General features: G+C 32.2%; 1 protein-coding gene and 1 long non-coding RNA gene across 2 annotated transcripts; both read right to left on the bottom strand.

Annotated features, from left to right (window-relative positions):
- Nucleotides 1-3,692: 3,692 nt before the first annotated feature.
- On the bottom strand, nt 3,693-4,708 carry LOC128991421 (uncharacterized). Its single transcript, XR_008490639.1, has 2 exons — nt 4,624-4,708; nt 3,693-3,943 (listed from the first exon to the last, which is right to left on the bottom strand). It is a non-coding gene; the product is annotated as an uncharacterized LOC128991421 (long non-coding RNA).
- Nucleotides 4,709-6,129: 1,421 nt separating this feature from the next.
- On the bottom strand, nt 6,130-13,062 carry LOC128993084 (uncharacterized). Its single transcript, XM_054416841.1, has 5 exons — nt 12,979-13,062; nt 11,685-11,712; nt 9,641-9,825; nt 7,316-7,440; nt 6,130-6,247 (listed from the first exon to the last, which is right to left on the bottom strand). Exons 1-5 carry the CDS (start codon nt 13,060-13,062, stop codon nt 6,130-6,132), a joined length of 540 nt encoding a protein of 179 aa, XP_054272816.1.
- Nucleotides 13,063-13,273: the final 211 nt, after the last annotated feature.

Raw genomic sequence — 13,273 nt, 5'->3', positions numbered from 1 at the left:
GAAACAAAAATTACTTCTACATAATATCCACCCAGGTATGATATTTTTGCATCCATAATAAAATCTCTTAAGATCAACAAAAAGCTTACAGAATTCCTAGAATAGCAATTCATACGTATTAAAAATATAATTTCTAAATTCAATATATCACCAATGTAAACATGACATGCTCAACAATGTTTAGTCTGAGTAATAAATCAATTTATTAACTTTAGTTTAAAATTGTTTCCAGCCGAGGGATCAACTAACGATAAGTTAAATTTGTTCCATACATCGTTTCAAGGTAATGTTCGTATATTAAATGGAAAGTTGAGTAAAAGTTGAATGCTGCATGACTTACACTTCAGTTTTGTTACTGACTAAAATCAGCTGATTCTATGAACAGGATCTATTATATTATTAAAGTGATACAATGTAATTTTATGTAAGCGGTTAAGGCCATTTACCAAATAAAAATATAGGCATATGGCACATCAAAATGAAGCTTGGAATATGTAGATTTGCCGAAAAGTATTGATATGGATGAATTTCCTAAGGGCTCTGCCCCACAGGGTGATTTCCAAAGGGCTTCGCCTGAAATGCTCCTAAAGTTTAGATAATTTAATTTAATTTAGTTAATGAAACAGCTGGTCAGTACAATGAAGTGGTGTTTGTTTATTTACTCGAAAAAAATGTTTGTGGCGCTTTATGTAGATTGAGGAGGGTTATGTTGGTTTTAAAGAAAGGTTGTATACGTTTTGTAAAGTATTGCCAAAGGTATTGCTCAAAGTTTAATTTTCTAATTTATATAGTAAGCTATGTATAAAGAGGCTTGACTAAAATTGAAGAATTATGGTAAAACATGTCATTCATGAAGCATCAACATGAAGCAATTGATGCTATTGCTACACTAAGGTATGTCGTCATACTCTTTTGGATCCATTAACATTAAAAGTAGGGGTTTGAAAGTAAGTAGGTTTACACTTTTAAATCAGTTTATATTTCCATACTAAATCATAGCGTTGTTGTATTTTAAAACACACATCAGCACCACTTTAATAGCTCTCTGGGTCACATTTTCTTCCCGTTGCAACTCACGGGTATAGCAGCTTGTAGTTGATTAAAAGCTCAATGACCGGACCATAATATTTCGTTTCTAGCGAAATATGGTATGGAACGAAAAGTGTTATAAAACGTACTACATGTATTAACTGCTTTGTAAGGAATACAATACAGTATACATTGTTCCATTCATCCACAGACTCACGTGTTTTATAAGAGGCTTTGTGTCATAAACTGATGACAGTCTTACAACCTTATGATTTACAACACAATTTACATCAACCTGATTCGTGTGAGACTTAACACTTGCACTATGTTACATTATTTAAATGCAATAGTAATACTGCGTCTAGAATTCACGATGGGTTTTAATTTGTACTTATAGTTGCCTGGGTCTTAATACATTAATTTGTTTGTGTTTAAGAGTTTAAATTAAAAATGTTAAAGAGTTTGTGGTATTTACAAAAAATTAGGTGTTACCTATCTATTTTACAAGCTGTTCTTAATTTACAATACGTAACCTTGTATTAATAAAAGTAGTTTGAGTGCGTAGGTGACGTGCTTATGCCTATTTAATAGCCTATTTGTTCGAGAACATATTTTATATCTGGGTGTGCCAGAAAGGAATGCACTTTTGAAACGAAAGAAAACAGAAAAATTGCTTATTCACGGCAATTTTTTTAAGAAATACTGTTTTGTAAACTTAAGGGGAATTGCATGTGAAAAATAACATCATCCAGATGTAAACCCCTGCGGTGAAGCCACTAAACCAAACGAAACAGAGTTCTGGTGGGATGGCTTCAATTTTCTCACGAATATTTTGCTTCAGACAAGCAAATTTAGCAGGAGCGTTGTTGTACACTTAACTTTTTAGATACCCTCACAAAAAAGTCTAATGGAGTTAGGTCTGGGCTTCTAGGAGTTAAGTTGATGTCACCAGATCTGGAAATGACTTTTCCACGAAACAGCTGCCTTATTGCAGTCATGGGGTCTCCTGCTGTATGACACGTAGCTCCATCCTGTTGGAAGCACAATCTTTGCCTGTTAGCCCGAGGTAACGTTTGCAAGAACGGCTGTAAATTATCATCAATCATTGTTATGTATCACTGGGAATTTACTGTCACAGTGTTCCCTTGGTTATCGTCAAAGAAATACGGCCCAATTTTGTAATACGCTCGATATTTTGTTCAGAACCCATTCCTCTATGGCGACCAATGGGACGAGGGTTCACAGTTGATCCTGTAGCTTCAAATTTTTGCTAACCCAGCATTTAAGTATGTTCACTGATGGCGTTTGGTTGAGATCATGAAGTCTGTATTTAAGCGCGGAGGTGTCGTCGAATTGTCACATAAGAAAGCATTTGGTAATAGTTGCGTATACAGAAAGCACGGTGCTCACCGGTAAAGTGATCTATAGCGAATGATTATCCACTGGCATAGCAACAACGCCCTGATAAGCTCCTTATCTTATCTCTCTTGGTCATTTGGCTTTCCCCAAAATAAAATTGCGTTCCTTTCTGGGACACTCAGTATAAGCTCAAACTGAATGCAAAGTTTTATACGGAAAGAGAATTCCCTCTATTATCGAATTTGAAAAGTTGTCATCTTAAATTAATTTTACAGTTTAACCTAGTTGTAATGAAGTCTACCAGTAAAGTAATCCAACTTTGAAATGACCGGTGTTGTTGGAAGATGTTTGTAGCTAAACTTTGGATCTGGACTCCTGTGTTTATGGATAGACTGATTGAGAGGGATCCGTAAACAGCTTAGGGGCGGCGGGAAATGAGATTTGATCAGAGTGGGTTAGGGTTTGAAATTGAGGTTAGTTACCATCATGAGAAATATATTAAAAAATAGGTTGTAATGTAAAAAACTAACTGTCTAACGTAGGTTATAACCCAATGGACCAATATACTTGGAAGCCTCGTGAAATAACTTTTAGATAACTTTACACCTAACTTTTTAGATACCCTCACAAAAAAGTCTAGTGGAGTTAAATCTGGGCTCTAGGAGTTAAGTTGATGTCACCAGATTTGGAAATGACTTTCCCACAAAACAGGTGAACGGTTTGATAAGGCAAGTGCAAAAGAGTTTTGATAATTTTGATATAAAAAAAAATGTTTGACTCTATTTCCCTTGGCTCTGTATCATAAATGGGTGTACTGTATAATTCTTACATAATTGTGTACATCATTTATTGTTTACTGTAAAATTTAATTAAAATGTAGCTTTAGAATGCAAACCCTAAATGAATCTATGGTTTAAAATTATGTATCTAATAAAATCCCAAATTATTATAGAAAAGGTATTAATCATATTATCTGTAAGGCCAGGCCGAATGTTTGCATTTTCAACACTCTTGAAGGTAAGTAAGAGAAGATTATTTAATAAGTGACATATACACCAATAAGTAACCAATAAGTATTTATCAATAAGTAAGAATAAATTATAACCATTTACATTTAGGCTACTATTAATAGAGAAACCAGTTTTAAATTTACTTTTATTATATTTGTTGTGGAAATATTTAAACGTTTTATTTTTTACTTTTTTTATTTGTTTTAAACTTATTTTCTTAAGCTAATCAAAAATTTTCTTTTGAATAAGTTTCCCAGTGATAAGTAGTAAGCACCAAGGGGTATGAATCATGTATTTATGCAACAGAAAATCATTTTTATTCAAAGGAATAACTAGGTCAACCACATAAGTTATTAACTAACTTGATGAGTAACTTGAGTCCTCATCACTTTCGCAGTAACAGGGTGTGATTTGGACTATGTTATGTACGTTTAACTTTTCTGCACATCTCAAAAATGTATCAATTTCCTTTTTGGCCCATGGATTGTTTTGGTAACCACATTTTACATATAATGCCAGCATCGGTTCACCCGTACCTTCAACTCCTGCAAGAAAAGTAGTTATTAAAATAAAACATAAATGTAAATCAATATTTCATCCTTTCCTAAACAACACACTTACTGATTCTCCCATAAAACTAAACCTAAGTAATTTGTAATTTAAAAACAAAAATGAAAGCCGTTTCAAAATCAATTATTATTTGTTCAGGATCATTTTTCTTAAATGGCTTCCTGAAATTTGAAATGCATGGTAAATTTAATAAATAGTTGTTATTAATGTTATTGAGTTAATATATATAAAGCCATTAAATACATTGAGTTACAGTATTAGTTTAAGCAATTCAAAGTTGAAATAATAAATATTAAAATGGCCGACATCTCGTTAACGGTTCATGTTTTGAAAAATTGTATTAATGATTTTCATTTAATTTTGGCCCATAAAATACTTCCTGGAGTTTGGCCGTTTACTTAGGGACAATCTGTATAACTCAAATGAATCTAATATATTTAATTATCCAGGCATGTATTAAATGGTGTTTTATTATAAAGAAACTACATAATCCCGAACTCGCCAAAGTTATATATTCTCTAAAGATTCTTAATTTAAAACATAAATAAAAAATATAAAACTAGTTTCATACAATATTAACTTCATTTATAAGCCACGTTTGAAAAATCTAAAAACAATGAATTTGGGGTAAAAAAGAGATAATATTGTTTTTTACCTTCAGAAACAATGCATCTGTAGTAGAAGTAACAGAATTTGGAATTGCGGACAGGATAAATATAGTATTGTATATTGCTGGAGTCTAAAAAGATAAAATTGAGTATTAGTCACATATCAATCAATCAATTATATAAGATGGGACGCCACTATGTGCGTGTTTCCACCCAAATATAATATGAGTGTAGGATGAGTGGCGCGATCTTCTTGTCTTGTTGGTGACTAGCCAACGCCGACACCGACATGTTCCTTAGACACAGATGTACATCTAGTATTAATTATATATATAATATTTATTGCTATGTAAAATATGCAGGCTGTTTGATAGCTCATATTTGATATATTAACTACTATTAATCATATTTTTAATAGTCATATTTTAATTAATAACAATTGCAGTTTTATTTTTCAAACATTATAGTAATAAATTATTTGAATTAACACATACAAAATTATTTAGTATAGTACTAATAGTGTGACTTTAGTCGCAGGAATTTCCATTTACCTGGCTGGTTTCCACTAAAATATTAATTTAAAATTTTACGATTTATTTTCTATTTAAATAACGTAAATTTTAATGAGTACCTACTCAGGTTTGCTGCTACAGGGAAGATAATAAGGTGTGTTATTTTATTAAAATATTGATTTTATTTATGGAGTTAACCAATTAGCTAAATTTCATCAAACAGTTTACTACTACAACAGTTTATTCATTCTCCATCAGAATAAAATGAAAATTTAAAATTTACACTTTGTTGAATTTTTTCAGTAACAGTTAGGCAAACGTTTCAATATAGACTACTAATGTTTTCTTTTACCTCTACAAACCTTTTTGGAAAGAAATTGCAAAATTTCATGTTTTTAGGGTCAAAATGGGAAACCCCTATTTTCTCCGTAAAACTCCCATAAACCCCCATTTCCATTGCCTTATCATGCTGGTTTGCAAACTCATTCAAATAAATGTAAGTTTAAATGTTTTTTTTTTTTTTTAATTATTAAATTGGGATATTTTTTCTCGGCGTGGGTTTGAATTGAGGATGCAAAAGGGAATATTTTATTTAAATTTAAAGGTTTTTACCAAAGAATTGTATACTTGGATTATTTAAAATGTCTTTTTTATTCAAGTAAGAAGACAGTTCGGGTCGTATTTGTGAGTATTTGGTAGGTAATTAGTACAAAAAAACCTGATTTGGATCAAATCAGGTTTTTTTGTACTAATTACCTATTTTTATTTTGTGTGTGTCGACAAATTGTTCCTTAAGAATATTCAGCTCAGAAGATAAGGAAAACATGACAAAAATAGGTGTGGTTTTTTATAAATTAATACTATATAGGTCTAACAGGTCAAACCACATAATTCGAGTCTTATGATTATTTAAAATTTAGGTTTGTTTTGTTCGTGAGTTTTCAACGCCAAATTAATCTAGTTTATTTTGCTGTATTTAAGAACAATCATTCCAGAGAAAAATCTAGGAAGTCATGCCAGAATTATTTAGCGCTCAGTAAGTTACATTTGCTGTAACCAGCAAATAATAATATAAACCTCAATAAAAGTCATAAGATGATTACCCCATTCCACGATTTTGTTTCCTTCTACTTGCTGTTTGTAGGTAAGATGCACTTGACTGGAACATAAAATTGGGTTTAAATTAATATCTGTTTTATGTCAAGTTTCTAATTGATATAAATAAAAAGCCTTTTAAGGGCGCTAGCTTTGATCACCTATACAAAAGGAGACATATATCATGTACATGTATTTTAATGAATAAAAGTACTATACGGAAGTCATTAAAGGTACATCTAATGACACTTGAATCATTTATTGGCACTTTTGTACTGTTTAACAGGACGGTGAATAAAAATAAAATATAGTAACTTGTGTTTAGTGTTTCAATTTTAAGTGCATGGTGATTTGCAGTAGAGGATGAACCTGATGGTATGGCAGTTGCTACGAAAAATGTAGTTTTAATCAAACAAAGATATTGTAAGGTATATTTTATCGACACAACAATATAAATCACTATCTAGAAATAGGGCTATGCAATCTGATTTATTACAAAATTGCCAAAATCTAGGAAAAACTCAGCCAACTTGTTTATGTATTGCCTGAATACGGTTTGGTTTGTATAAATATGAAAAACGAATTTCCATAACTTTAGAGTAAAAAATGCAATCATACATTGCCTTGGAGATATAATATATGTTGCACCTACTTTTCGTAAAATGGTAAGAACCTTTTTTTTCAATTCGTTTAGCTACCTTAAAAAGGTAATCAATACAAAACAATTTCATTTTTGAATTAGTTTGCATCAAAATGAAGTGGAGTATAATTGAAAAGAGTTGATTGCACAGTCTAAAAGTGTATTTTCTACACTCGCTGATTTATCATCCTTTGCCCCTCTTCGTTTGATTGACTTGAGATTCTGTCGTAAATAGCAACTTTGCACCCTACACATTGTTTTTCACAATACTTCAGACTGGACCTAGGACGCATTATCACTTGGAAATCCTTGTGATTTGGCAGGATTTGAACGTGGAACCTCAGAGACCGAAGTCAGACCAGCTCGCTCCCTATACTACATACTACCATAGATAAAACATACTCATGTGTTGGTTAGTCTATGATACCACACACACACACACACACAGACCTGTTATATTATAGTCATACACGTATATGTTGGTAATGTTACCTTCCATCAGTTAAAAACAGATCCACCAAGCCTTTTCCTGGTTGTTGACTACCTTTTACACAAGATACATTTTTTGGCAGAACGTCTTTGGATATGTATTTTAGAGTAACCTCTTTGTCGTAGCCCTGTAAATAGTTTAGCATTATTGAATGCATTTTAACTGCTATGATACGTATAATGAAACTATAACTGTAGGGATTGATTTTATAATGTGTATAAAATAAAAACCTTCAAACTTTAATAATGATTGATTAAATGTATAGTTAATACTGGCTAATCTAAAAGTTAACTATCAACCTTTCTCTGAATCGTTAAAACATAAATTATAATAATACCCCCGCCACAGCAAACCTGCAGACTAAGCGAATTTCCATTTGAATGATTGGATTTACACTGAAATGTCTACTTAAAAATATAACACTTATTCCCTATTTAAATAGAATTAGTTTAACAAGTACTTAGGTTTGCTGCATCAGGGAGGGTAAAACTGCTTTTTTTTTGTAAAATATTAATAGTTAGTAAGAAATAAAAACTTTTCCAAATTTGATCAAAATATGTTCATAAACAAGCAAACTACAACAGTTTACTTATTCTCCATAAGAATCACATGGGAATTTTAAATTTACAATTTTTTGGAATTTTCTCCGTAACCATTAGGCGCATAATAACGCTTCAATATACTAAATTATTTGTTTTTTTAAGCTCTACGAAGTGGTTTGGAAAGAAATTGCTAAATTTTATGTTTTTTTTTGTAAAAAATGGGAAAAACCTATTTTTACCCCATAAAACCCCCCGTAAACCCCCGTTCCCATGGTCCGATCATGCTGGATCGCGAACTCGTTCGAACAAACGTAAGTTTACACGTTTGTACCAAATTTCATCAAAATCGGATCATTTTTGCTCGAGTTATCGTGCTAACGGACACACATATATCTTACTAATATTATAAATCTGAAAGTTTGTGAGTTTGTGTATATTTTTGTGTGTATGTTTGTGTGTGTGTTGCTCAATCACGCATAAACTACTGGACGGATTGGGCTGAAATTTGGCATGCTGATAGCTCACATTCCCGATTAACATTAAAGCATATTCTTATCTCAAAAACCCTTTCGGGCTCCGCCCCAGTGGCTCTGTAGTTCCCCATGTTAATCTTATGATTTTTCATATTTAAAAGGAATTAATGAATCTTAACAGCTGTCTCAATTAAACAAGTTGGTTCTGTTCTATGATGTTCAACAGCATAAAAGTTACAAGGATTACCAACAGGGTGCAGCACTATTAATTTCTTTTTTTATTTATGACAACAGCTAATTTCCAACCAAACCTTTTAACCTTGAGGCGAGTTAGCGTAGCGAACGAGCTAACCTGAAGGCAAGTGAGCGCAGCGAACGAGCTCCAACCTAAAGGTGAGTGAGCGTAGCGAACGAACTTCAACCAGGACGTGAATGAGCCATGCGAATACTTATGAAGTTAAACGGGGCGAAGCCCGCGGGTACAGCTAGTATATATATATATATATATATATATATATATATATATATATATATATATATATATAAATATATAAACATATAAATATATAAATATATATATATATGAATTCGAACGGATGGTGTTTTTGGCCTCTAGGGACCTCAAAACGAAAAAAAAATCGGTCCCGCGTCCAAGTCTTACCATGAGTACTACGGTAATAGCTTATTCCCTATATGGGAAATTCGCTAAAATCCAAATATTTATTTCAATTATATGGGTCAAAGTGAAAAAGCAATATCTAATATTTTTTTTTATTAATTTATTGGCATGGCAAATCCTTTAATACATGTTGATTACAACTATGTCAGTCTGCCTTCAACAAAATAACGAGCAAGAAACCACATACTACTGGCTTGACAAATATGTTACTAAGCATTATTTAAACATGTAAGAGTGTTATGTTATATTTTACATCTACCCTAATTTTTTTACGAATAAATTGGCATATTCTAACAAAGCTTTTAAAAAAAGTCCATCATCAAGTTGTAAGTAAATCAATTACCATCCCAAATATGCCCGCATTTGAATCCTTCAAAAATTAGGTATGATCTAAATCTAGAACAAATGTTTCTGTGCTGTTACACTACTATAATTATATAAAATATTTGTTCACAACAATGACTGTCTTAAAACGAATAATTTTAACCTTCAGAGGGAATATTTTTCCCCTTCTTGCATTTCTTGCGAAAAAGATTTTCCTTTCATTTTGCTACATTTCTTTAACTGTTATATTCTATCTATATAAGTTAGTAATTTAAATTTCAGTTTTAAATTAAATTTATAAAAACCTACCACAAGATTTACTGGTGGTTTCCCATCCTTGTAGCAATCGGCAAATTTTGCTAAGAGTTTAGGAATCCCTGGGTATTCGCAGCATGGTCTTAGAGCTGCAGTGTTGGTGACAGACACAGCTACTAGCATGACAGTTATTGTCCACATGGTTGCCCTGGAAGGTAAAGGATCAATGAGGATAAAAACTGTAGATGAAGTATGCAATGAAAAATAAACGAAGATAGAACATTTGTTTTGCTCGCAAAAAAAACATAGTCCACCAAGTTTATGCAATTAACTAAACATTGGTTGGATTCTAAAACTGCACAATATTGTTATATACATACATTGGCGTATTTCTTAGCAAATATAGCATTGGATAGTTGCGCTTGCCATAGAGTTAGCTTAGAGGAACATAAGAACTGTAGCGATTGTTCTTCTGTTCGTATTATTATTAAAGTAGGCTAGGCTGTGGTGAATATATATTTAAATAAAACAAACATCTTCAATTAACTCAAAGCTGCCATCTTTATTAAACCCAAAAGTAAAGAAGGAAGAGACTCACAGACGAGGCTCCCCCACTACTGATAGTTACAGTTGTACCAATACAACAAAATATAAAATACAATTATATTAGAAATGAGTACTTATAACAAGAACTACTTTTTGTGAGATTGATATTTTACGAATTATTATATTTTTTTGTTTGTAAAATTAATACATCACGCACTTTCTACAATTTGAAAAGTATCACTTAAACACATAATTTGAAACCTAAATAATGTTATTATATGCATTATGTTCTATCTTAAAGGCAGCTAGTACCATGAATACTAAAAAAATACCGTTATGGATCATAAACATAAACAAATGACGTTTTTGACCCAAAAGTAAACAAAACCCCTATACTAATAGCATTAACTAAAATATGGTTTTGTTTACTTTCGGGCCAAAAACGTAATTTGTTTATGTTTATGATCTATACCAGGTCTTTTCTAGTATTCGTGGCTACCACCATTGCTACCATTGCTTGCAAATAAAATGTATCATTTTCTATTCTGTGCTCTCTGATCATATCTTACTCATAAAAATATAATAATATTAACTAAGGTACTATCTTAAATTTACAATACAGTCTACAACTACGTACATTTCTTAAAACCACTTACCAAGTAACTGAATAGGGTACCAACGAAGCAATGTTATATATGACCACAATGTACTAAAAGTCACGAGGTAAAATTAGTCAGCGTGTTGAAGAGTAGATAAAGATGGTTTTTATTGCTTTGTTGTAAAAACACTGTCACACGTTGAATTGTCCGTCACAGGCGAAATGCTCCATGACAAAACAAAATTTAGTGTTTTTTGTGCTATTTGTTGGTTCCACGTTTAGCGTTTATATAACGCACGTGATGCGGAACACACACTTTTCTCCACATAAATTAACAAAATGAGATATTTTACAAAAACGTGATACAAGGGTGGTAATTGCTATTTGATAAGCATACATTATTGGCAAGTAAATGTGAACAAACAGTACAATGTTTTATAATGAATAAAAATTGTAATTTATCGATTTTTAATTCAGTATTAGTGCTGATGAAGTAGCTTGTGATTCAGAAAACTTAAGTAAACCAAAAGGAGATATTTGATGTACATTTGAATATTTCATGATGAGTGACTTGATTTTACAAGTAACAAGCTCGTCTCCAACCATAGTTCTCCTGTCGTAAAATATTTGTTTATGGGTTTTTTTCAGACTTTAACTCAGGAATTTTTCAACTCAGAACCGGGCTCCGTCACCTCGGGTCAGGTACACTTTCCCCTTCAACAGACGATTCAGACAAATTTCTTCGCCAAAAATTCTGAGCAAGCCCCTTTTCATATCGATGTAGACTGCTCCCTACTGCAAGACATGTTTTACTTGTTACATGTTACTGCTTTGTAAGGAATACAAAAGAGTCTACATTGTTCCATTCATCCACAGACTCACGTGTTGTATAAGAGGCTTTGTGTCATAAACTGATGACAGTCTTAAAACCTTATGATTTATAGCACAATTTACATCGCCCGATATATGTGAGACTCAACACCTGCAGTGAGATACGTCATTTAAAGGTAATACCTTGTCTAGAGTTGTAATTCAGCACGAGTTGTAATTTTCATTACCAGTAATCATACAGTTGATTGGGTCTTAATACATTTAGAGTTTGTAGTATTGTCATTCCTATAAAAATCTAATCAAGCACAAACTGTTTAGGATTCTTAAAACGTAAACGTTCCATTGGTAAAAGTAGTGTTAGTAAGTAGGCTACGTGATAACATTGTCTAGATACACTGAATAGACTGCCCATGTAATGAAAAATTTGAAGCAATAAAAAAAAACGTGGTGCAATCTGTTGAGATGGTCACCAACTAATTACAATATTGTGTGTACAGTGATAAATCAATCAGCTGTTTGCTATGATGTTGCATTGGTTTTAATTAATACTATTAAACACGTTGCTCGAAATCGAGCAATTGCAAAGAAGTAAAGTAGTTAATTAAAAACAAATAAAAGTCATCATAATTTCCGATGAGTTTAAAAGACTCAACTCATAGATTACGTACCTAACAGTTCCATATAATCAACATTTCTTGTAAATAATTTAAACAAAATCATTAAATGTACTCTATGCGTATCATTGAATTAAAAAATAAATAACAGCAATTAAATTATACAGCTGATCAAAATGTAAACAATTAATTATGCTCTTCATAAGGATAACATGGGAACTTGAACAGTCACTGGGGAGAGTCAAAAATGTAAGGTCAGTTTGCAAAACTACGCAACACGCTCTTTCCAATGAGACGTCAATGGATAAAATCGGTTAAGAAATGGCGGAGGAGTTCAACCGACAAAGTTTCATGTACCGTAGCGTATTAATTATATAGATTCAACCTAATACACTAGTAAACTCTGGTGAGATGGTCCTGAACTTCATCTATTTTCTTGGCTTCAAACTTTTATAACATGGGAAGTCTATTCTGAGTAATCAATGGTGATGAAATGATTTATTCATTCGTAATGAGAAATTACATAGGTAGCTTAAACTCAAGATGAACATGCAGCTTTAATTGATATGCATAAGTTGTAATGAAGTCTACTAGGATAATAACCCAACTTTGAAATGACCGGTATGGTTGGAAGGATGTTTGTAGCTAAACTCTGGATCTGGACTCCTGTGTTTATGTATGGACTGATTGAGAGGGATCCGTAAACAGCTTTATTATAACGATACTTTAAAAACGTAACCAGAATGTAACTTTACAAATTACGATTACAACTACAGGCAGAAACGCGAGTTATCTATGCGTACCTGTGTCTCGTACTCGACTGAAGCTCCGATCGTTTCTCTAGGGCTTTCCAGAAGCGTAGGGGCAAAGTACAAGGGTCGTCTCATTGTCTCTACCGAGCGCTTCCTCTTGCTATTGTATTATGCAGGCTACATGTTTAAAACCAAATGTCCACTTCTTGACTTTATAATATTAACTAAATATCTTGAGGTGTAATATAAAATAAATAATAATCTTCCGATTTATAACAATTCCTCCCAACCAAAAAGAGAATATGCTTCCATCAAATAAAATAAACAAAACAAAACTTGGGAGGAT

Source organism: Macrosteles quadrilineatus, unplaced genomic scaffold (genome assembly GCF_028750875.1).
Source record: "Macrosteles quadrilineatus isolate MER2022 unplaced genomic scaffold, UCM_ALF_1.0 Scaffold_4__1_contigs__length_99947679, whole genome shotgun sequence".
Lineage (NCBI taxonomy): Eukaryota > Metazoa > Arthropoda > Insecta > Hemiptera > Cicadellidae > Macrosteles > Macrosteles quadrilineatus.
The sequence above is the reverse complement of the archived record's forward strand: the minus strand, read 5'-3'. Positions and strand labels throughout refer to the sequence as shown.